Source organism: Nipponia nippon, unplaced genomic scaffold (assembly GCF_047370975.1).
Source record: "Nipponia nippon isolate SJK-2023a ecotype South Korea unplaced genomic scaffold, ASM4737097v1 scaffold_11, whole genome shotgun sequence".
NCBI classification, from domain to species: Eukaryota; Metazoa; Chordata; class Aves; order Pelecaniformes; family Threskiornithidae; genus Nipponia; species Nipponia nippon.
The window spans coordinates 4806374-4830756 of NW_028262302.1; the positions used below are offsets into that span (position 1 = coordinate 4806374).

The following is a 24383-nucleotide window of genomic DNA, read 5'->3' on the forward strand; positions in this document are numbered from 1 at the left end:
CAGCTTGGCTTCATGTTGGCAACTTGGCTTCATGTTGGTTTCTGCATTCCTTTCAGCTAAAAGTCTCAAGCCACAATAAATTTTAAGGCGGCTGTAGTGTGTTCTCCAGTGAGATGCACCCTTCAGATTTTACTCTGTTTCTAGAGTTTGCCTTTCCCAAAATGCATATTGTCTTAGGGTGAAATTTCCTTTTATAACACATTTCTGTTAATGCTTCTCTTGGGGATAAGTCTGTTGTTTTTTTTTTTTTTAATTTTATTTTTATTTTTAATGGGACATAAGTATCTATTTCTTCACTATGAGAGTGGTGAGGCCCTGGAGCAGGTTGCCCAGAGAAGCTGTGGATGCCCCATCCCTGGCAGTGTTCAAGGCCAGGTTGGATGGGGCTTTGAGCAACCTGGTCTAGTGGAAGGTGTCCCTGCCCATGGCAGGGGGGTTGGAACTGGATGATCTTTAAGGTCCCTTCCAACCCAAACCATTCTATGATTCTCTTTATGCACCTGCAATCTGTACACGTTACCTTCCAAACTTCATAAATTAATGATGAGAAAATTGACTATATTCATAGAAACTCAATGATTATCTTGTGTTTTTTATTCACCCCAAACTTTAGAAACGGACTGTCAAGGATCTAAAAGGCTAAAAATTCCACACCTGGGAAAAGTGGTTCATTGGCCAATGGGCCAATGTCAGCTGTCAAAATTGCTTGCCATTGCTATTGCATATTTTAGTGAAAACATTACTGACTTTTCTCTTTAAGATATATGAACACAATTCCTATGTAGTTTATGGGTCCTAGAAATAGTTTATAGACCAAAATTTGAGAACTGCTGTTGTAGCAGAACAGTGTCAGATTTGTATCAGTCTCTCTCTATACATGGCTGTTAAATGTGTGTTATATGCATAATGAACATATGTGAAATACCTTATTTGATTGATAATATCTGTCAAGTGATTTTTGCTAGGGAATGTTAAGTGCTTTCTGTAGGAATCATAACAGCATGGTTTGAAAAGCTGATTCCTTTTTTACAGGGACAGATTAATTATTTCTTACTTTCAAATAGGAGAATTCTGACTTCTAGAAATAGTTCAGATAATTATTTTAAAGAAATCACCAAACATGGTAATATCCCAGCTGATTAATATTTTGTGCTGAATATTCTGGTAGCTTGGACTCTGATTCTGCATATGTGTAAGTACATGATGCTTTTAAATAAACAAGTGACTTTAGTCAAATTTTTCAGATTTTTAGGTTAAATAAAAGTTTTTCAGTCCAGGAATTTTCTTCAAAAAAAAAAAATTCAGTGCAAAAATTTTCTCATTTCATATGTACTATTGTTAGCACATTTGAGAAGTTCCTTCTGCAATATAAATGAGTTATTTACTTATTTTATTTATAGGCTATAAGCTTAGAACCACTACTTCTTAATGCTTACTGGCACAGACATTTGATTTACCTCTTTCAAGACAGAATTTCTGCTGCTTTGGATGACCTGAATTTTATAACTAAATGGAGCAAAAATAAAGCAGGTAAGTATCTACTGAAGTGTAACTTAACAGTTATTTTTTTCGTAGTGTTTTTTCTCTAGTTGCCTTTGGCCCTAGTTCTGCAAATGTTTTTGTATGTTTTTAACCTTACATCAATTGTTTTAACCATATTATAAAAAGATTATGACATCAGTCTTCAAACGCTTGGGACAGAAGTTGGGTTTCTAAGGCAAAAATAAGTACTTAATTTTAGCATGTTTTTAAAAAGTGCAAAAAAAAAGGAAAAAGGAGGACTGATGGAAATTGTATCCATTAATTTAATGGGGAAAACTGATAACAATCCTGTAATGGAAGGCAGTGTGCTATTGTGCTTCAGTCAGCCCTGTTCTGCCACTGTTCTGCCATACCCTTTAAACTGGGGAGGAGGAGCTTAAAAGGGAAAGATACCACCTGGTTGACAGATCAGGTCCTGCAGGGCAGGGAAGGTGATTCCCCTCTGCCAGGTTGTGATGCTGCACCTCCAATACTTTGTCCAGTTTTGGAACCCTTGGTATGAGGCAGACAAGCTGGAGAGAGTCCATTGGAATGGATGGTCAGGGGTCTGGAGCCTAAGTTGTATAAAGAAAGGCTGAGGGAGATGAGTTACTTTGCCTGGAGAAGGTAAGGCTAAGAGGGAAATCTGTTCTCAGCTACATAATGGGTGGTAACAGAGAAGACAGTCAGACTCTTCTGAGAGGTGCACAGCAAAACAGGAGGCAATGGTCACAGGTTGCAACAAAAGAAATTTTAATTGGACATGGACTTGAAAGACACCCCCCTTCCCCCTTCTTCCTCTACCCCTCTTTTTTTTGTTGCTGGGCATGACATTATATGGTATGGAATATCCCTTTGGCCTACTTAAGTCAGCTGTCCCAGCTGTGTCCCCTCCCAACTTCTTGCCCACCCCCAGCTTACTTGCTGGGGAGAGGGCAGAGTGGGGAAAAAAAAAATAGCGCCTTGATGCCGTGCAAGAATTGTTCAGCAAGAGCTAAAACATTGTTGTGTAATCAACGCTTTTAGTCACAAACGCAAAACATGGCACCACAGAGGCGGTTATAAAGAAAGTTAACTCTATCCTGACCAAACCCAATACGGTGGGATAAATATTGTGTGGGCCCATTTAAACTAAATCTCTTTGTGATCAAATTGCATATTTGTTTGTGATCAACAGGTCTACGCTAAATGGCTTGATGGGCCATTTCTACAGAGCTCTACAGAGAGCAAAGATTTTTAATACCTGTGAATGCGGCAAGAGCTATCAGTTTACAGTGGCATGGGCTCCACAACTGAGCACACAGTTATAGCTCTAAACTTTTGGCTTCTGTTGCTCAGATTAAAACAGAACTTCACCTTTTGCATAATCTACTATTCTATTTCTGCTGCTTATGTTAATTACCCTGTAAGGAGGAGATGATTTATTGTTTTGGGCTGCTAAATAGTGCCTTTTATATTTTGCGTGATTGTTTCAGATACGTACCTGTCAATGGCTGAAATTTACAGGAAACAAGGTGATAACACATTGGCAATCATCAATTATAGCTCTGCAATACAATGCAGCCCTACGGATGATGACATTTATTGTAGGAGAGCTGAGTTGTATTTTGAGGAAAATCAGTTGTTACTGGCCATGGATGATTACGCCAAAGTAAGTTCACTTTTTTGTATTGTTACAATAGTGTAGTAACTTTGTCTAACTTTAGTAAAAGTAAACTGTATTTGGATATATCTGGTAAGTAGCTTGGAGAACAGATATCCTTTCAAATAAATGATGTTTAAAACCAACCATAAATAAGTAATTTCTGTTATTCCTGCCAGCTAATTTGATAAATTACTGAATGTCTACAAATTATCAGCCACTAATAGGCTTTCATCACTACTTTTTTATTTCACTGTATAGTTAATGGAAATGGCAATACGCAATAAAGTCCAAAGGAATAAAAAAGAAAATCTGAGAATAAAAGAATATATAATTTTTATGCTTGGTTAAGACTTTTAATCATTAGAAATAATAAGAATGAGGAATAACATAATGTACTACTTTATTTTTTTCATTATAGTGTTTTCAGTATAACCCAAAAAGAACAGATGCACTTATGAAACATGGAATACATTTCTTTGACCATTCAGTTTTGACTATAGCTATTCAGGATTTTACAGCTGTGATCAAAGAAGACCCCAGCAATGCTCAGGCAAGGTAGAATTTATAGTTTGACAAAAGCATTTGAATTTTAAGTGGATTATTAAAATAATATTAATATGTAAAAGACTGAATATGCATTAAACAATAAGAAAGCAATTGCATTTCCAAAGAGGTGTCTAATAGAAATAGAATAAGAGTTCTAGGCCATGATATTTGTTGGGGAATCTTTGTATTGCTTTAATGACTTTGGATTAGTCCCTAGACCTTAATTTAGCTAAGCATAGAACCATGTGCTCAGATCCCACTGGAGTAATGAAAATATAGAGTCAGTTGGACTTAAGCACGTGCATATGTGCTTTGCTCTAAAGAGCTGGATTTAAATACATGCTCAAAGTGAAGAATGTCCTTAAGGATTACATGGTTTTATGCCTAATTTCCATTGGTTGCCTTGATACTTCTAGTTTTAGCATTACGTTGAATTAATATTTTCTGTGAAAAATTTGAATTATGAATGAGAAGCATCTTTATTTTTGAATTATAATGATGATTTTGAGGTTTGACTTACAAAGACTGAAAAAAAATTATATGATTTCCCTACTAGAAAGCGTGACTTCTTTTTAATATAATTCCTGGAAAGATTTACATTCTTTTTATACTCTATTCTGGATTTGTGAAGATAGATGTAAAATAAAAATAAAAGCAGGTATTCAATACCAGATTATGATACCTGAATTTAGGTGTCACCTTGCTGTATCCATGGGATGTAGGTGTCTGAGCAGCCATTATCACCAAGGACTCTAATCAATACAGTTAGTAGACTCTAGGTGGACTGAATATAGACTCTTCTATAGAGCCTGAAGAGCTGTTCAGCTAAACAGCCAGTTAAGTGTATATTTTTGGATGAACTGAATTGCTCTCATGTCCTTGGATTATATTGACTAGATCTTCATCAACTGTAATGGAAAGTCAGACACCTAACATATGTTGTAGACATCTACAAATAGACACCTATGTCCAGATGTCTTATTCTGGAACTGAGTTCCATCCAAACAGAATAGAAATGGCTTGGGAAGGATTTCTCTATGTGTATCTTCTAGCTCTGTCATCTCCTTCATCACAGGGAACCACAGTATCATGCAAAGCTTTCTTGTGTTAGGTTTCTGTGCTACTAAACTAATTTACAGATGCTCCTTAAAACTCTGACTTTTAAATATAATCTTGAAGCAACGTAAAGCTGCATTTGGCTTCCTGAAATCCACTAATTCATTGAGGTTCACATTTGATGTGTGGGCTCTGTGAATAGTCCTAGTGTGTATTAGTACGTAGTGAGATTAGTATCACTGCCTTGTGTTTGTGTAGAGTTAAGCACGTGATTTAAATTCTTGAGGAACTGACTTTACTGTGTTAGACTGAAGAAGGAATAGTATATATTTTGCATGATAACTCTGCATAGAAGTGGGATGTGGCATAAGACCTGCTTAATAAGTGAAAGCTATCTTCAGTAATACAAAAATGTAAGTTTTATATATTATGTTTAGCATTGATAGAATAATTTTACAGCCATTGCTGTCTATTCACACTTTTTCACCTGTGCTTGTGACTTATCTTGTTTAAATATATTGCTAGCTTCCTGAGTTTGAGGGAGGAATAGTGTAAAATAGTAGGATCTCATTTTGTAACTTGTCTATTTGAAAGAAATATTGAAGAATAGAATAGATATTTTCAGAAAGCTTTAATAGTTATGAGGGCAGTTTTATACTTTTTCTTTTAAATCAGATTTAACAAAATCTGGTATTTCCCATACAGAAACTGCTGCACCAATAGACTATGGAACTTGGAGAGAGATCCATTCAACTCTGTGATCAATACGGGGTTCTATTATATTGAACTTGATTTATGCAAGTGCAGTGATCTGCCTATACAGTATGGATTACTGGACTTTGTTCCTTTAGACTTGCTTTATCAAATTCAGAAATAAAATTGAATGTTTATTCTATTTTTCAACATTTTTTCCTGAATAATTACTTCAAGGTTGCATAAAAAAACAATGGAAGAACTCTTGATATTAAGTTGACTCAACCTTTTAATATTATAAATAATAGTCTATGACTTCATACTATGACTTCATTCTATAGGTGTAATTTTCTAAGGGAAATTATATTTAAAGAGAAACTTTCTTCCTCATTAGGCTGTATCGAGGAAGAGCATACGCTAAGCAGCAGCAGTATAGAAATGCAATACAAGACTTAGCAGCAGCGGTTCATCTAGACCCTTCTTGTTGGTTAGCATTCTACTATAGAGGTTGCGTACTACGACAGATTGATCCACAAAGAGCTGTGCAGGACTTCAGTGTTTCTGGTATTGTTTGTTTCTTTCAATGATGTCTATGTTTACCATTAAAAAGAGGAATGACCATTCACCCGTAATTACTATACTGCAATATAACACATATTTCACGTTGCAAATATTGAAATGTACGGTTGTCATTCAGTGTTTGGTAATAACTTGCTTCTTTTCATTTCTATTAAGTTTGCTGTTAGACACTGACTCTTGCTGCTGTTGTTTTTCTTCAGTTATTTTGCCTCTGCTTCCTAAGCTTTTCTGTTTCACTTTTAACAATTCAAGTGGGTGTAACTGAGAATTATAAATATGTCTTGAAGGTATTTCGTGCCACAATAAACAGCTTCTGTTATGATCTAATATGTTATGTAATGGTTTATCTATGATATCTTATAAAACTCTCAGAAAACTAGAGTAAAAAGTAATGTGCAAATAGGTTGCATGCAGTAACTGAAATATACGTGAATATCTGAACAGTTTTTTTATTTTCCCTCTCCCACAGTACTCATCAATGACACTCAGGAAAATTTCTGTTCTTTTCTTCATCGTGGGATTCTTTACTCAGAACAGTGTCAATGGTCACTTGCAATCTGTGACTTTGAAAGTGTCCTAGCTTTGGACAGGTGATTGGACTTGAGAATTTTAATATATGTTGTTTATATTCTGATTACCTGGGGGCATAAAAGTACTAATAAAGGAAAGTAGAATCAGAACTGTTATTCAGCAAATAGACTGGAATTAAACCACACAAAATCATAATGTCTTCTTTTAGTATCTTTTGCCTCATTTGCTATATTCTGAGTATAATAAAAATAATTATTAATGTATTTCAAAATTAAATTTTATTTTGCTTTACATGGCAACTTGGCAAATAACTTATTCAGGTTTGGCAGACAAAAGATGAAACTGAAGTCCTAATTAAAGTTGACTACTCATGCCATAATAATTTCATTGGTCTTTTGGGAGGGAATTTGTCCACAATGCAGGTAAAAAGTCAAACTCTTGTTTTTCCCAAAAGAAAATGCCACAATGTTTTCTTTAGCAAAAGCCAGTAAATGGTGTCCCTGAAATAAAATAAAAAAACCATGCTGTTTGTGGTCCTTGATAGTTGGTCACTGAAGCTGATGTCATTTCTCTGAATTGCATTGCTTCCTACCACTTAAAAATACTTCAGAAACAGATTATATCTGTAGCAGCCCTGCCGTGCAAATGGTCTTACAATATGCGACAAGCCTCCCATCCTAGTTAGCTGCATTAATTACCTTACTCTAAAGGTACTGAGTTCTTGTTCAGCCTTGGGCAACCTCAAGAGTTCTGTCTTGAGCAAAGGCTTCCATTCCAATCTGTGGCAGGCCTAAAGACCCCTCAGCTCTGCCTTTGTCTTGGCTCTGCTATAGGAAGTCTTGAACTTTGCCTAGAAACAGTCTGTCAGAGTGGGCTGCAGAAGACATTGCAGATCTTGGAAACCCAGGTCTCCCTAGCAGCTAGCCAAATGAAATGACAGAAAATAAGGGAGCAGGCTAGATGGAAAACGTGTAACCTTTGTCAGTCTTTTAAAACTACAATGTGTTTTTAATGTTGAAGAATTCAGTATTTCTCGATGTATTCAGTATATGCAAAATTACCAGCCAGCTCTATTTCTAGTCCAGCTTCTATGACAGAGACTTATTATTTCTTCACAGTTCTCATTTGGAGTGCTGTTTTTGGTTATCAGAGAGCCTCAAGTGTGCAGCCAAACATCACAAGCTACTAAAATGGTGTTTTTTAATGAGCTATCTCCTCTGCTGGCAATTACAATTCTTTAACTCAGTGTGATCACAAAATAGGTGTGTGGTAAATGTCATAAAAGTAGATGAAGCCTGTATAAGTTGTGGTTAATGCAATGACAGATTTCATGCAATAACAAAAGGAAAAAAAAAATCTGTTTCTAGCTCTGTCATCTTTGCATACCTCAATATTGGTTTGATACTGCTGTTGCATCTCGATCAATACTATGAAGCTATTCGACAGTTTACTAATGCCATTGAAATTGATCCTCTCAATGTTCGAGCCTATGTATGCAGAGCACAAGCATATCATAAGGTAATACATTCCTTTTGCTTTTGTTTGCCACTTAATGTAACTTTATTTATATTTATGGTTGTTGTGAGTATTTTATTACTTATGCCTTGGTGTTATACAGATGTTAGAACCTGCTTATAGCTATACATTTCAAGTAGTCCTTGTCACCATAATAGAATTACATATATTGCAATTGTAAAATATTGTTGGCATGTAATGCAATGACAAAAAATATTTCAAGTGTCATTTTATCTTTTCTACATCAGTGTACATGTAATCTCAGCTTTAATAGATTTTTTAAAATATATTTTAAATTTTTTTTTAAATATGTATTTTTAAATATAAAAAAACACATTTTGAAATACAGTGTTTTCTAAACAGAATATTCTTGAGAATACTCATTTTTCAGGAAACTCAAATTTTCTTCCCCACAAATGGGAGTGAAAACATTTTCAATATTTTAATTTACTGTGAAACAGAATATATTCTACTTCTGCATGGGACTTGAGAATAGTTTCTGCTAGCAGTTGGTTTTTTGAAACCCTCTCGGGAATACAAAGAATGGAGTATTCAATGTGACCTAATTTCTGTAGATTTCATTGGCAGAATTCAAACAACTGTTGTGTCTCTCAGTGCTTAGTTTGTTTTAAAAGTGTTTTGAGAAACTGCTTACACTGGTTAATTTTCTTCCACAACTAAAGGAAATGGTTTTTAACTTAGAGTCCATCTAATTGGATTGATGATATTCTTTTTTTGATACAGTCTTTAAGAACTTGTGCCTGATAGTTTATATTGGAGGTCATCCACTAATGCTCAGGTTGCTTTTGTAGGCTTTTTCCTGCTGGTTTTTTTGGGGATTTTTTTGGCTTTTTTTAATGTCCATGTAAAGCAGTAAAATAAAGCTCAGTACATGCATTCCATCAATGCTATTCTTTAATGAGAGTTCGAGTTAGCAGCTATCCCAGCTGGATGAACCAGTCCTTGGGATCTTCACTGTAATGATCTTTCTCCTCAGCATCTGAAGCACACTGAATGGGACCACATGCACAGATACTTGAAAAATAAATGCAAATTCATTACAGTGATGAAGATTCATCAGGACATACATGCATGTGTATCTCATGACCTAATCTCCTTCCCAATAGACCAGACTCTTCTTTGGATTTTGGAAAAGTAAAGAACTGTCTGGAGTTTGGATCTGCCCTGTGGGAGAGTATGGAAATATGTAGAGTAAATGTTTCAGACCTTTATTAAAAACATGTTGAGCTCCTTTACAAAGGGTATATGTGCCTTGTGAGTTGTTACCGTATGGGCATTACATCCTGCAGAACCACATTTACAGAAATAGTAATTGTGCCTCCAAATTATGTTCATATTAGCAATTAAATTGCTGTTTTTTCTTTATAAATTACAGATTCGTAATTTACCAAATGCTGTGAAGGATATAAACCGAGCCATTCATCTTTACCCAAATAAATCACAACTTTGCATGCTAAGGTAGGAAACTGATTAGTTGAGAACTTCACAGATATCTCACTTTAAAAAAAAAAATTCTGTTTGGAATGCTGTTGCTAGATATTCTTGTATTCTTTGAAACCTGCTCTGAATGGATTTTAAAAAATGTAGTATTTTCATAGCATTTTCAAGCCTGAAGAACTTTATCTGTATAGTGCCACCCAACTATCGTAACTGTTACCTTGGAAGGAGGAACCTTATTTCATACACAGGATTCTGCTCTTTGAGGTACATATAGTTTCTGCGGAAAAAAAAGTAAACAGGTGCTGTAACAAAAAAGCAAGTCTGAACTTTTAAAAAATTAATAATTTTAAATGTTTTCCCCAAGTGAATGGGTCCTTCACTGATTTGTCTGCAGAATCCACATAATGCAAAGAATGTGAAGGATTGAGTCCAGGCCAACTTAGATTTGAACTATTCTTCTTCCTCATCTTCAGCCCAGTGAGAAGTAGTGATCTTTACAAAGACTAAAAAATAAATTCCTAGATAAAGCTGTTTCCTCCCCTGAAAAGCCATAAGAACTAAGGAGGAAATGCTAGGATACTATTCCTCAGGTGTATTAGGAGAATTAGTTACTATGTTCCAGTCAATAATACTGTATTTTCCCAGTTTTAAGTGTGGGTTTGCTGAGCTTGTCTCGCAGAGTATGGTTTGGCTAGTATGACCACTTATACTGATGCCGATATCTGAAGACACAAAAAATTGTCCTTGAAAACAGAATGTATCTATTGGCTATCAGTCTGTGGCGGATTTTAGAAACAGTATTATTAGGATTATTGTTGCAGTTCTTGAGATTGTAAGGATTACTATTTGTGAAATCTAAAGAAAATGTATTTTTGTAACTCCCACAATCTGAAGAGAGGTAAGCATATAATTTCTTGGTACTGTGATGTGAGAGAAAAAATAAAAAAATTGACAGATATTTCTGATGAAAAGAAAAAGGAAAACTTTGGATGTTTTTATTGGAAGGCATTATTTTTCCTTTTTCTCTTTTTATACTAGTGAAAACATATTTCAGTAGGATTTGCACTTTGAAAGAAATGCCTGGAAATAGTTTTACTGATTACATCCAACAAATATTTCATTACAGGGGACAGTATTTAATGGAGTTGAAGAAATATGAGCTGGCAAGTTTATGTATTCACCAACTTGCAGAAATGAATGAAGGTAAAGTGAATTTCCATCAGTTTTCCTAGATAATTGTGAACCATGGCAACAGTCTGTAACCAAGGAATTGTTCAAAAAAATTAAGTTCAAGCATGCAAATAGGTTAGTTACCGTGAATCAGCTAGAATATAGGAACTTATCTAGAGTATTTTGTTTGCATGTCTGAAGGCTTTAAAGGTAATAATGGTGTACACTATTGCCTGTACTATCAGCTGTGATTTCAGAATTTCCTTTATCTTTTAAGTTCTTATTGTTTTTCATTTCTATCTTTCAATATTGGTAATTTCTGCTTTAAAGGAATATTGAGTAAGAATTCTGTTCTGTACTTATGTACAGTCTTTCCTAAGAAAATGTCAAATAGCTTTAGAACTGAACCTTCCCAATGCGTTTGAACAGTAAAAATGTTGCAGTATAGTAGTACCTTGTTATGTGCTGGACATAAAATGGCAGTGTTCAGTGCGTTCTGAAGCTCTTGGTGAATCCATATGAATAGCTATACTGTGTGAGATTAATTTCCTGTCTCTGGTAGTGACCAAGAGTGGATAGACAGGGCAGAAGAATATAAAAACAAAGCAGGTATATGGTGATACTTCCACAGAGCAAAGCCTTCTTAGATGTGGGGAGATGAAGATAAATATTTGCAGATGTTTAGCAATCAAACTACACTCATTGATAAATAACTGTTCAACTTCAGACTTTTGTAGGAATTTAGTTTACATTTGTATTTTTATGGATGGTAAAACAAACTTTGATACTCCAAATATTTTAATAACATTTTAAAGTTTGCATGTCATTTAAAGGTATTTTATACTGGAAAACATGTAAGTTGAAGTAAAAGAGATTATTGTTTTTCATGGTGGTTTCCTTCCAGAATCCTTTACGACTCAGCCTGTTCAGCAAGCACTCATTCAATCATTTTGTCAAAATCACAATAAGGCCATAGAGTGCTTACGTGAAGCTACTGCAACTCAACCTGAGCCTTCAATGTTTGTTATTTTAGGAAAAATACAAATGAAAGCCAAGAAAACTAAGGTTAGAAAAGTTTACATTATATGTATGCCAAGCAAGACAATGTTTTTCTTTCTGTATTCTTTTAATATTTTATGAAATGTGCTAGTATATAAACCTTCAGAGTACCTCATTGTTTAAACTATAAGAAGACCTGAGTAAGAATTTTCAACAGCAGCACTAATAGTTCAGCATAAATTAGGGAATTTTTTAGTTTTAAAGCATTTTAGATGATCAATTAAAAGATACAATTATGTAGATTGAGGTCCATTAAATGTCATAAATTTTCTTCTTTTGAAATAAATATACAGAAGTATGTCTAGCATTTTTTGTCTAATAATATGCAGTACAAAAGTTTAATTCATGTATGTGAATTGAATATATAATATATAGTTACAGGTATTTTCTCAACTTTGTGAATATTCATATATCATAGGGTTTAACCAATATTGTTAATCCTCTGAGTCCTGCAGTTAGCCAATATTTGAGGCCTGCAGAATTGTTGAAATTGGCAGTATGGATTAGCTGTTTCTTTTTGTACAGTCCTATTTGTTTATGCAAACTGTACAGTCCTGTTTCCCTAAACACAATAGCAGGAAGAAACAGGTAGATTCATTAAACCTTGAATCTACCTATCGAGTTCTGTGTTTGAAATGCACGGTCTTTCTGTTTTCTCTTAGCCTTGTGTTTGCAGGTTCTTTTTAAATGAAAAGGTGTGCACTTTGCAAAAATTATACTCCTGCTCCCTGGGCTTGTACCAGATAAAACCTCTTAATCCATTCAGGTTTTTTTGTTAGGCTTGGGTGTTTTATTTGTCTCAAACCATAATGGCACATTACTAGTTCTGCTGACTTTGAAAGAATGCTAAGTCAATGACAGTGATCATTAGTATGCTCCAATGCAACCCATTTCAGTTGTCAAGGTTAAGAGGATGTGTACTAGAGTCACTCCCTGATTTCTGAGTGCTTCACCCAGAGGTGAGGACTTGCATCGCCATCTTTTCTGGAGAGATACGATACAATACTCTTAATATGGGAAAATGATCAGACTGTCCTGAGAATCAGCTGTGCCTTTAGAATTATATGTGGGTGAGTTCAGGTATCTACAGATCTTTTTCCTCTTAAAATAAGAGTATTTTTTAACATAAGAATAGACAAAAATGATTTTTAAATAGCAGTAAATGCAGACCTTTTTTTAAGGATTAAAACTTCTACTACCTTGAAAACTTAGGGAGGCAGGTGTAGTATTTGCAGACAGCCCTATGGGCACTGGTATTTCAAACTGATTTTTCTAAACAAATACTTCTTCATCTTGAATGACTCACTTAAGGAAAAAAAAGCTGTAATTCTTTTACTCTTCTTGATATTGAAACTTTTAACTGTGGTCCCTTTATAATCCTTAAAGGCTGAGGAATGGCTTATCTTGAACTGTTCTTAATTTTTTGGTTGTTTTCCTTACACCTTCCTTTAAACCAAAGCATTATTAAATATGCATAAATTATTGCCCAGATCTGTGAGACATGGTAAGATTCTGAGAGGCTATTCACTTAAGTTTCGCTCTCTATAGCTACCTGAAAGGAGGTTGTAGTGAGGTGGGGGTCAGTCTCTTCTGCCAAGTAGCAAGTGATAGGATGAGAGGGAATGGCCTCAAGTTGCACCAGGGGAGGTTTAGATTGGATATTAGGAAAAATTTCTTAACTGGAAGGGTTGTCAAGCACTGGAGCAGGCTGCCCAGGGAAGTGGTTGAGTCCCCACCCCTGGAGGTATTTAAAAGACTGGTAGATGTGGTGCTTAGGGACATGGTTTAGTGGTGGACTTGGCAGTGCTAGGTTAACGGTTGGACTTGATGATCTTAAAGGTCTTTTCCAACCTAAACAATTCTATAATTATATCATTCTATGTTCCTTCAATGCCTAGGGTTGATCCTTTCAATATATTTCTTAATGGTTATTAAATTTAGTAAGCTGTCTATGGAATAAATAGTTTATAATTATTTACATAAAGAAACCTGTAGCAAGTACTTCATTACCAGACTGCATCAAAAGTTATACCTTTTCTTCCTGAGGAAATTAATGTAAGTAAAATTAATAAATAATTATAACTAGCTATGTACTTAAATAACAGTATAAATGAACTGTATGTTATTTCTAGATCATGTACATTAGTTACTTTGTCATATATAAATAAAACTCAGGAATATTTCTCTGTTTTTCTAGTCACTTATTAATATGAACCATCCAGAGATCAAGAGTGTGTCTAACTCCAGCAACATCAAGGAATGTAGACTAGTCATTTTTACCATAATGTTCCAAAGAAAGGCTAGGAAAAAAAAAATTTGAAATAATTTAAAATGTCTAACAAATCTTGCAGGTTTTCAGTTAAGTGCTTTACAAGTATTAATATTCTCCGTATTGCAGGATGCTCTGAGAAGTTTTAAAAAAGCTATGAAGCTCCTGATGACCTCAGCAAAAATCCTGCCTAATACATTTGAGGCTGCAGAAATGTATTATCGCACAGGCCTGTGTTACATGGAGCAAAAATGTTTATTACGGGTTGGTATTAATTATATAGAATATATTAGCCTTTGACTCCACTGCTTGTAAACAACAACTATGATAACTGAGTGAATGATTTCAATATTTTAAACAGCCTCCACTGCCTTTAGCAATTTTCTTTTGAATTCTTGATGTACATTAGACTGTCTTGCAAGTTTGTGAGTAATTTTTTCCAGTGCTAATGTTATGGTTTTTTTAATGCATGTCATTAATTGCCATTCTGATAGAAGAAAAAACTGTATTAATTTCTTACCTGTTTATCAATGTCTTCACAGATTTTACAGACAAACAACACTCATGTAGGAGTATCAGGGGCTTAGGGAATTGGTAGTAAACTTGGACAAAGGAATTCCTAAATTATTGTATTATGGAGTTGGTTGTAATTTGTTTTATATTACTGTAGGTCATAACACCCCTAGCTGGTTCTCTTTGGCACTTACGTATGATGCTTAAGAAACAAACTGCATTACCTAAGAAAAATATATTTCCCTTCTTTCCACAAAATCAATACTTTTAACTGATTAGAGAACTCTTTGTTGAAAACTATTGAAAGCCTATGAGTGGGCTTTGTGGCAGGCCTAGTGTGGGTTCATGCAAATGTTTTCTATGTTGATATTTTAATAAATATGTTTCAGCTGTTGATTTGCTAAAATGCTCAAGACAGAAACTAGAAACATTTGAAATATCAGAATTTCACAGGGAAGAGAACAATTTTTTGCCTTGTCTGCTTCCAACCCTGTTTGTCAAAAGTGATATTCTTTTGGAAGAAGGCTGTCAAAATTGTCTGAAATATGTAATGTGGTAATACATGACAATTGCAAAAGGTGACTTTCTGTGTCGATCAATGTACATCTGATATTACAGCTGTAGATCCCGGAAAAGCCCATGACTTTGTAAGCTAATGTACAATGTAGAGGAAAAAACTAACTGGATGGATTTTAAAGGAGTTGCATGCTAGCCATGTTAATCCATTGTCTGTTATAATAAACAACAACACTATTTCGGCTCTTACAGACAGAAGACCATGTGCTCGGTTAAAGTTTTGCAGTCTTACTGAAGAAATGAGATTATTAAATGAGTTAGATTGTGCCTCCTTGAGGTTATGATTGCGTTAGGTAAGGTGTTAAACATTACAAAATTTTAAGTAGTGGTAAATGGATGAAAGTGATAAAAAACAATGCAGGTACGTGGTGGGTTCCAACTGCAAAAATAGGTCATACCGAGCTGTGCAAAAGAATCAGTTAGCCTATGGCTTCAGCTGAACAAACAGACCATATTTAACCCAGATGATATGTCATCCTTTTAGGCCCGTGATGCATTTAGTATGGCTATCAGACTACATTCAAGCTACCCTGATGCTTTTTATCAGCGAGGGCTGTGTAGAATGCAGCTCGGGCAAGCTAAGTGCATCCGAGATTTCAATCGAGCACTTGCCCTTTGTCCATCACATTTCCAGGTAATATAAAGACTCCTGTTTCTGTGAGGCGTTTTTGGATGGGTTCAAAGACTGACAGGTTTTGCGTTTATGGGTGTATTGACTTGTAATCTGCCAGCAAGCACATGGCAAGCGTTAAATAAAAGAAATTACAAGTGTCGTAAGATGTATGTTTTTATAAACCTGTAATTTCTGTCTTCTATTTAACCCTTGGTCTGTCTTCTATTTAACCCTTGTTTTATAATGCTAAACAAAGCTGTTTTTTTCACCACGTCATCATTCTGTCTTCTCTACAGGCATATATGAGTCTTGCTGCTTACTATGGAAGTAAAGGTAGATACTCTAAGGCAATTCTGAATTGCAATGAGGCAATCAAAATTCTTCCTAACAGTGTGCGAGCTTATTTTTACCGAGGAACCTTGAAGTATCAAAATAAGGTGGGGCTGTCTTTATTGTTGTATTTTTGCATTCTCCCTTAAAACCTGATTTATCTTACTTGACACTTTAGAATGGTGAAATAATGGTAAAAGTGTTGCTGATGGAAACCAGGAATTCCACTTGATTATTATACTTTCCATTTCCCATTGAAGCTACTACCTGGTTGTTCTATCAAACTGAAAATGATTGATGGGCTAGAGAACCTACTTAGCATCTATCTGGTTATTCTCCTCTTAAGTTCCACAGAATAGATTCTTACCTAGTGATAGACAGAAGTACCAAAACTCCGCAAAAGATACTTTCTATGTTAGGTTAAGATGTAAAATGTAAGGTAGTAAAATTAAGTATTGATTATGTATTGCAATATATGGATGTGATGTAAGAAAACACTAAGAATGTTTGTTTGCCCAGCCTTTGCACACATAGATCTTCTGAAGTACTCCCACTGCAGTAAGGACTGCAGCAAGCAGTCCATAGAGGACATAGTGAAATGATTGGATGCCTTCCAGTACTGATGAGGAACCAAAATGTAAAACAATGAAATAAAATTTTACAATAGGCTATTATTTGAGGAAGAATATGTAGTGCCATGAATTCTGAATTACAATTTATATGGTTTTTTCATTTGCAGACATTTAAAGCTGCAATTGAAGATCTTTCAAAAACTATCGACCTCAACAAAACCTGCATTTTGGCATATTATAACAGAGCTGTCTGCTATCATCAAACAAAAGACTTTAGAAAGGTATGGTATTAATTTTTTTTAACATCACATGAACATGCAGTTGTTCATATTAGCTAGTAACATGTTCTTGACAATTAGTCAAAATTTCTGTCCTCCTGCAATGTCTTCCTGAATGATTGTGCTCTTCAGAAAATTGTTTAAAAAAAAAAAAAGGCTTTTCGCTCCCTATTATCATATTAATTACATTTGATATCCCTTTGAAAATATAAGAACTATATCCAGAAGAAGACTACATCAAGACAGGGATTTTGACTACATCCAACCCTCATTCACAGCCCTGTTTTTCTGGATGTGTTTATACTTCTGTCAACTTGCCCGTGAGCTGCCTCTGAGTGTTTCTGCTTTCTGCCTTTGTTATAAAGCAAAGGCACAACAAGGTACACAAAGGCACTATTGAGAACACAATTGTGTCGAACTGTCTTTTTAATGAGGCCTATTTTCTGAGACAGGGCTAGTTCCTAAGTATTTGAGCTTGGATGCCTCAAGTCAAATCGACCTTGGGCAAAGGCCATTTGTGCTTAGAGGTTAATTGGCCAAGAATGATGCAGATGGGTAAAGAAAAATAGGTGATTACAGTAACTGAAGGTAAAAGTTTAAAATGTGAAAATGGTAGTTTCTTTATAAATAAGATATTATGGAAGATGTTCTTTGCTATCATCACTCTCCTGAAAAGCCACTTAAAGTATAAGGGAATTTGCAGAAAAAATGTAGTATATTATTGGCAGAAGAAATTTACTAGATCTAACAAGAACTGGACTGTTTTCTTTAAAGGTGTTTCTAATATCTAGCTTAGTTTAGAAGTGACAAAGAATAGAACTTCTCTTAAGTGTCTAGTATATGGGATACTGCAATCAAGGACATTTTTGTCATATTAGCTCTAAACTGTCTAATTATTTTTAAGTATACTACATAATTCTTCAGGTGAAAAAAGAGTTGGGCTAGAACTTCTTCAGATCAAGCATTATTGAAATACTGTTCAGTTCTGATAAATTTGAGAATTGATGCTTCTTCAGTCTACCTAGTCGTGTCACTATTTGGTCTTTAACAAAATTTACACCCAAATTTAGTTAATAAAATCAGTGCTTAGATTTTGCAATAACAATAAATTATATTTGAAAAGATTTAATTTTAAAAATACCTTACTTTGACATTAATTCATGACTAATTAATCTAGAATAATTTGTTGGGTTTTTTAGTAAGAATTTGGATATAAAATTTAGTAGTAGAATTAATTAAGATTTATTTCTAACTCTGAAATTTATATAATGACAAAATAAGTTTTAATTATGTCTGTTTAATATACTTGCATTATCTTTGCTTCTGTACTCTAGGAATGAGTATCTATGTAATTATAGAAGGCTCCAAATTCAGTTAAATTCAGTCTGGAAACAGTGAGACATTGGAATAGCCACACTGAAGTCTGTGCATATGCACATGATTTGTAGGAATTTGAAAGCCTGTCTTTTAAATTTTGAAGCGTCATTGTATCCCTCTGAATAAATTATGGTTTAAAATACATTTTATGTTTTTGTAGTCTTTGAAAGATTATGGAATTCTTCTTCTGCTTGAATTGAGTAAGGAAATAGCTTTTAAAGTGCTAATTAATCGTGGACTACTCTACATGGAACTTGGTGATTATGCTAATGCATGTGAGGTACAAAATCTTTCTTTGAGTAAAGGAAATGTAGAGTTTTCTGTTAAATGTAAGCCATTGCTGATATAAAGACCAGCTTGACAGTTTTTATATTCTTCTGAAATAGTTTGTGCCCAGTTCTCATTTGCTTAACACCTAATGCCAATCTGGCTGTGAAGATGCAAATAAAATGCAGTTTTATTTGTTTTATGATTTTATCCTGCTAGAGTTAAACACGGGAGTTGCACAAAATTTAATAAGCAAGAACCTGATTTTTCCTTCTTTTTTAATCTTGAAGTAATTTATGTTGAGTCCAAATGAGTAGCAATTCATTGCAGAAGCCTAAATAAATGGAGGTTCTGATTGAGTGGGCTTGTTTTTTTTCCTCTGTGTGTGTGCGCGCGTGCGTGTAAATGACCGTTTTTGTTGAGAGGGCAGGAAGGGTCCAACCTCAAGATAATTTTCTTAAATGTAAGAAATTAGTATATGTTTCTGACACTGACTCACAGTGCAGATGACTCTCATTCCATGGGACTGCATCTGGTGTGGCAATAGCAGGCTTGAAACCTAACAGTGTTAAACATTACTCTTTAACACACAAGGGTTTTTATTTTTGAATTTTAAATAGCTTTCAAGTTTTCTAAAAGTTTTCATTTTTTTAAAAGTAGGGGTATTTATTTTCAGTATAACTGGTGCATTCATTGCTTCCATTGTGGACTAGTAACTTTAAAATGTGTTATCTTCTTTATGTGATAGCAACAATTTCAGCACAGGCATTCTAAAAATTGAGTAATATTTCTTATTTGCAAATAAAAAATGAAGAATGAATATGAATCCCATTCCAATGACCCAGAAATGTCCTATTGAAAATGCACAACAAAAGCTCTTTACAGTTGGTAGACCTTGCATGGAAATAGTAGAAATAATAAGTAGAAATACTGTGGTATTGGTCTCTTATGCTTCAAGATGCAATTGATGAGAATAGTTCAAAAAAGAGGCTGAGGTGGTACAAACTGATATGTAAGGCCAGTAGAAGAGACTGGGGCAGAACCAGCAGGATGAGCAAAAAGTTCTTTGAATGGGTTGTAGTGAAGACAAATTTACAAAATGGTAATTGAACAGCAGACACAAAAATATAACAGCTAATTTAAGAAAAACATTAGTGATTATAAATATGCTTGAGACCTTATGTATCAGTTCTGATAATATTTTGTTGCAAGGAGTATGTCTGTATACGTGTATAGTGCTGGGTGAATTAGGGTATAATTTCTTAAGCACAGATACATATTACTTGAAGTGAGTGTATTGCTGAATTGGGTACACTGGAAGAAAAAGGAAAAGTTACAATTCAGTCTATATAAGATCTGAATTGCTGTATAGAGGTGTCTTTTCCTGTTGATTCTGTGAAGTCTGTAGTTACCTGTAAGGATAGCACCTTTGATTTATGTAAACCAAACCTGGTCCTTGGAACTTTGATCCTGCTTTTGTTCTGCTCCATACACAGAGCAGAGCGTTTACTCCAGATTGTGCACATGAAGAATCCAATTAGCTTTGCTGGGTATTCTTTGAAATGCTTTGCTAGATGGGAACAGTGTGTTTCAGTAGGTTTTTAAAAACAGACCTATAATTTTATGATAGTGTGTTCACCAAAAGAGAGTTTTTTTTAAAAAACATATACATATACATATACCTGCACATTATTATTTTGCCACTTCTGTAATTCCAACAGTACTAAAATCTTCCACATCTTATTTTTACAATTTAAACAAGTAAAAAATGCTTTCTAAGTTATAGTTCAGTGGATGCATCAGCTAAACCACTCCTACTACATACTGATTGCTTTCCAATGCAGAAGCATAAAGTGCTTCCTTACATCATAATTGAAATTATTGTATTTGATTTTAAAAGCACCTGTACAGTTTTTACAGTTGAACAACACATATCAAAACCATAAACATTTTGAAAAATGTTCTGAATATTAGTAAAAGGCAAAAGTCAAAAGCCCTATGAAGTCTTTCACTGGAACATTGTGCACAGAATCTCCCAATTCAAATATGAGTTTGCTTTACTACATTTATCAAAGTAATAACAGAAAGCAAGTAGATAATTTTATTACTGGAAGAATTCTGTTGGAATTGCATATAGCAAAATATATTTTCAACATATATGTATTTAATAATAGTAGCTGAGGTACAGTGTTTCAATTAAAAACAAACAAAAAATACCTCTCTGGAATGTTTTGTTCCTGGAAATGTTGCCTTCAGCTTTGTAGGAAATACCATGATACCATATAACTTTATTTTATTCTATCTAAGTCTGGCACAAGAAGTATGAAAACAGTTAAATACATCTCCAGTACTTCTGAATGTATAATGCCTTTGTCAGAAGTCATCTCTCTTTTTATATAGAAGTATAAAATTGTTTAGCTAAACCCGCAGTTGTAGGTCAAGTGAAACAATATCAATTTGCATGGTTTAATGTCTGTTCTTTTCAGGACTTTAAAGAAGCAACGTTGCTTAGTCCAGACAATAGCCAGATCTTTCAAGCTCTGGGAATCTGCTATCATAGGTAAGACATGTAGTTTTGTTTGATGGAGAGTAGAAAAATGAAATAATTCCTGAGCTTTATATTCCTGTTCACCTTTTCATATTGAGTACACTGAGAACGGGGGGAGGAGAAAATGGTAAAGAGGAATGGAAAAAAGAAAATTAGATATTTTTCAAGTTTAACAACTGGTATTAAAATCTTCTGGTATCAAGCAACTATGTGTTCATGACAGCATCAGGAAGAAATCCTAGGATGATAAAGTAGAACCAGGAGAAGGACTGAAGAGCAAAGAATTATGAGATAAACAGAGTTGGGTTGGTTTGTTCAGAATTAGGATGCAATTTCTGTTTAAATATGCACTTTGTCCTTTAAAGAAAAGCAAAACCATCAATGGTCTTCCTTGCCTGAATTTTTTATTCGGAAATTCTAAAGTGTAGTTTCATTAAGAGGACTTTTATTTATAAAGACTAAATTAAATCTGTTAATCACTTAAAATAGACATAAATTGGAAGAAATAAGATGTACGTTAGTATCTTAGTCTACTTATCATACTGGCACTTGGAATTGATAACTCCTATTTCACACAAATATCACCTATGATACAAAGGAAATTTTAATAACTATCTGCCTATTAGTTTAGTCTAATCTATTTTATTCTACTGTTACTCTGCCATCTATCACTGCTTAACCTTGTTGCTGCTGAGGCAGTGTGGAGGTGGACATAGTCAGGATTGTAGCACCAAAACTTGTTGTGTTACTATGCCTGTAGCTAGGGCATAACTGGCTCCACCTTTCACAGTATCTGGATGATGTGGAACTCACACAGGAATGCTGAATCCTGCTTCTAAGAATGGAGCGTATGATTTTGGTGCCCATGTCTGTATTCAATTGTCAAAAGCAATCACTAATAACTATATAACTTGGCTGTATAACCCGTTTTAAGATGCATTTGGGATCCATCCTGCAGTCTCTAACCTCATGACTGCCTATCAACAGAATTGGAACGAAGACCTAATTTGTTTTTGCAACAAGTGTTGTGCTTTTAAAAAGCATTTGCTTTACAGCCCTTGAAGTTATTTGTTAACTAAATATATTTAATCTTTCCACTTTTGGTAAAGAAGTCAGACTGTGCTTCAGGTAGACACCGATAGCTTATATTCAAACAATATCTTGTCTTTCAGTATCATCTTGGTAAAACGGTTTTGTACTTTGACACGTTAAAGTTTTTGCTTTATGTGTAAAGTTACTTACTAGCATTCATTGACATTTCAGTATTTCATCCTTTTTATTGATACTCAGTATACCTCGGATGCATCAAGTTTTTATCCATGGATGGAGTTCCACATTTGGCTTACTCTTAGACCAGAATGGTCTGCGCTTAGAACCCTGAATATTGTCTCTTTTTACCCTGCAAGTTTAGCATAGTTTGGATACATTCAAGAATCAGTATGAGAAAAAACAGAGAGAAAGCTTGTATTAGAAGTAAGTTACTTATGGCTGAAACATCTGTGCCTGAATAGACTACCAAACCCATATTTGGTCATGACATTTGGACAGCATGAATGAGTCAGATAAAGTCTCCCTGAGTTCAACTGTTGAAAAGGTGAAATCTTGGCCCAGCAAAAGTTAATGAGAGTTTTGCTGTTTTCTTCATCAGGCCAAGGAATTCTAACTGAAGTCTGCAAGGTCTTACGCTGACTGCCTTCACTGTTATAACCACCAGGGAGCACATACAGAAAGCAAACTTAAGCTGGGGGGGACGGGGGGGAAGTGTCCCTTTCAGTCAGAATTGAACTACTTTCAATAGGCATTATGGGGTAGTATTTGCTGATCATTCATAAATTGAGAATTTTATTTATAGAATTTTTAAACAGCAAACATTAATATCTCTATTTTTAGACTTCATGAGTTTGAAGAAGCTGTGAGATCATTTGACCAGGTTCTCAAACTAGATCCTGTTTCTGTGGATGCCTATGTTGGACGAGGAAATTTGTACATGGAAAATGGATGTGAGGCTGGTTGTAAACAAGCACAGAAAGATTTCTTGAGAGCAATTCACCTGAATCCAAAGTGTATAAAAGCTAGAATTTGCTTAGGATACAATTTGCAGGTAACACACCAAAATTCATTGTCAATGCTATGTTTAATCAAACAAAATAACATCAATCTTACATGCGTACATTGATATAATACATAATAATAATAAACATAAAATAATCCATGTACTTTAGACAAGCCTTATGACATCTTCTTTCTTTTTAAGTAAATAGACAAACCATTATTTTCTTTTCACTTTTGTGCCCAATCTTGTTGGAGTTCTTCTCTTGAATAATGGAATATCAAGTAACCTTACACTCGTTTGATTTGCATATATGGTTCTCTGATAAACTGACATTAAGAACTGGCATGTTTTGTGTGTATGAGCTGTTTACTGAAGTTAAAAGCAGCTAAAATGTTGACAAATCTGTGTAAAACAATCTTGTATGTCCTAATTATCCAAACTACACTGTTAGCAAATCTGCTAAAATCCCTTGGTAAAGGCCTTTATATATAATCTCTGAAAACTGCTTACCTACATAGAAAATAAACTTCTATATTAGCAAAGGCATATATGATATGACTTGACAGTTTTCATCTGTGTCTAATTTCTGTCATTTAGTTACTGTGATTTATTATATCCTGTTGTCTGAAATGTCTTGAATTGTCATGAATCTTGTTGTGAATTATTTTTTGCCAATGTAAATGTTAGTAGCCTGTGTCAGGTAGTCTTGCGTAGTTGTCTTGCAAATTTCCTTTTACAGCTTTGCCAGTTCACTTAAATTCTAACTAATGCTTTCACAGTGCTTTGGGAAGTACTGTGCAAGAGAAAAACCTGGAGTGACTACATTGGTGAGTAGGTAAGAATAAGACATAGGTAGGAATTAGTCATCTTAGGTGCAAGAGGCAACCCAGAAAGTTCCCATAGTGGCAGGTGCTTAATTTCTGAGAGGCCTAAATCTCACTAGATGCCTTTTCTTAGGCCTTATACCTTTCGGGGCTTAAACAGAGACACATATGGCAAAGTATTTTAGTGCGGGGAACTAGATGATTCATCTACCACCCTTGCTTAATTAATACGTATATTAGGTAAAATGTTTACATTTTGCCTGTGGTCCCAAGTGGCCTGCTTGCCCAGAACTAAGCACTTTCTTGACTCTGCTAAGTCCTTCACAAGGTACAGTATACCAGAGTTCCATTTGACTGTCCAGGGAAGGTACTTTTGCTGAACAACCT

At 34.7% G+C, this 24383-nt stretch overlaps 1 protein-coding gene across 1 annotated transcript in view; it reads left to right on the plus strand.

Annotated features, from left to right (window-relative positions):
• TTC6 (tetratricopeptide repeat domain 6) overlaps window positions 1–24383 on the plus strand; it is a 74886-nt gene that overhangs the window by 44753 nt on the left and 5750 nt on the right. The window contains exons 15-30 of the mRNA XM_087747232.1: window positions 1401–1530; window positions 2997–3172; window positions 3585–3721; window positions 5856–6025; window positions 6510–6630; window positions 7939–8089; window positions 9483–9565; window positions 10674–10750; window positions 11622–11782; window positions 14175–14309; window positions 15619–15768; window positions 16044–16184; window positions 16817–16930; window positions 18465–18584; window positions 21058–21131; window positions 23010–23220. Of these exons, the coding sequence (XP_087603358.1) occupies window positions 1401–1530; window positions 2997–3172; window positions 3585–3721; window positions 5856–6025; window positions 6510–6630; window positions 7939–8089; window positions 9483–9565; window positions 10674–10750; window positions 11622–11782; window positions 14175–14309; window positions 15619–15768; window positions 16044–16184; window positions 16817–16930; window positions 18465–18584; window positions 21058–21131; window positions 23010–23220 (2151 nt within the window). The remainder of the gene's footprint in view (window positions 1–1400; window positions 1531–2996; window positions 3173–3584; window positions 3722–5855; window positions 6026–6509; window positions 6631–7938; window positions 8090–9482; window positions 9566–10673; window positions 10751–11621; window positions 11783–14174; window positions 14310–15618; window positions 15769–16043; window positions 16185–16816; window positions 16931–18464; window positions 18585–21057; window positions 21132–23009; window positions 23221–24383) is intronic.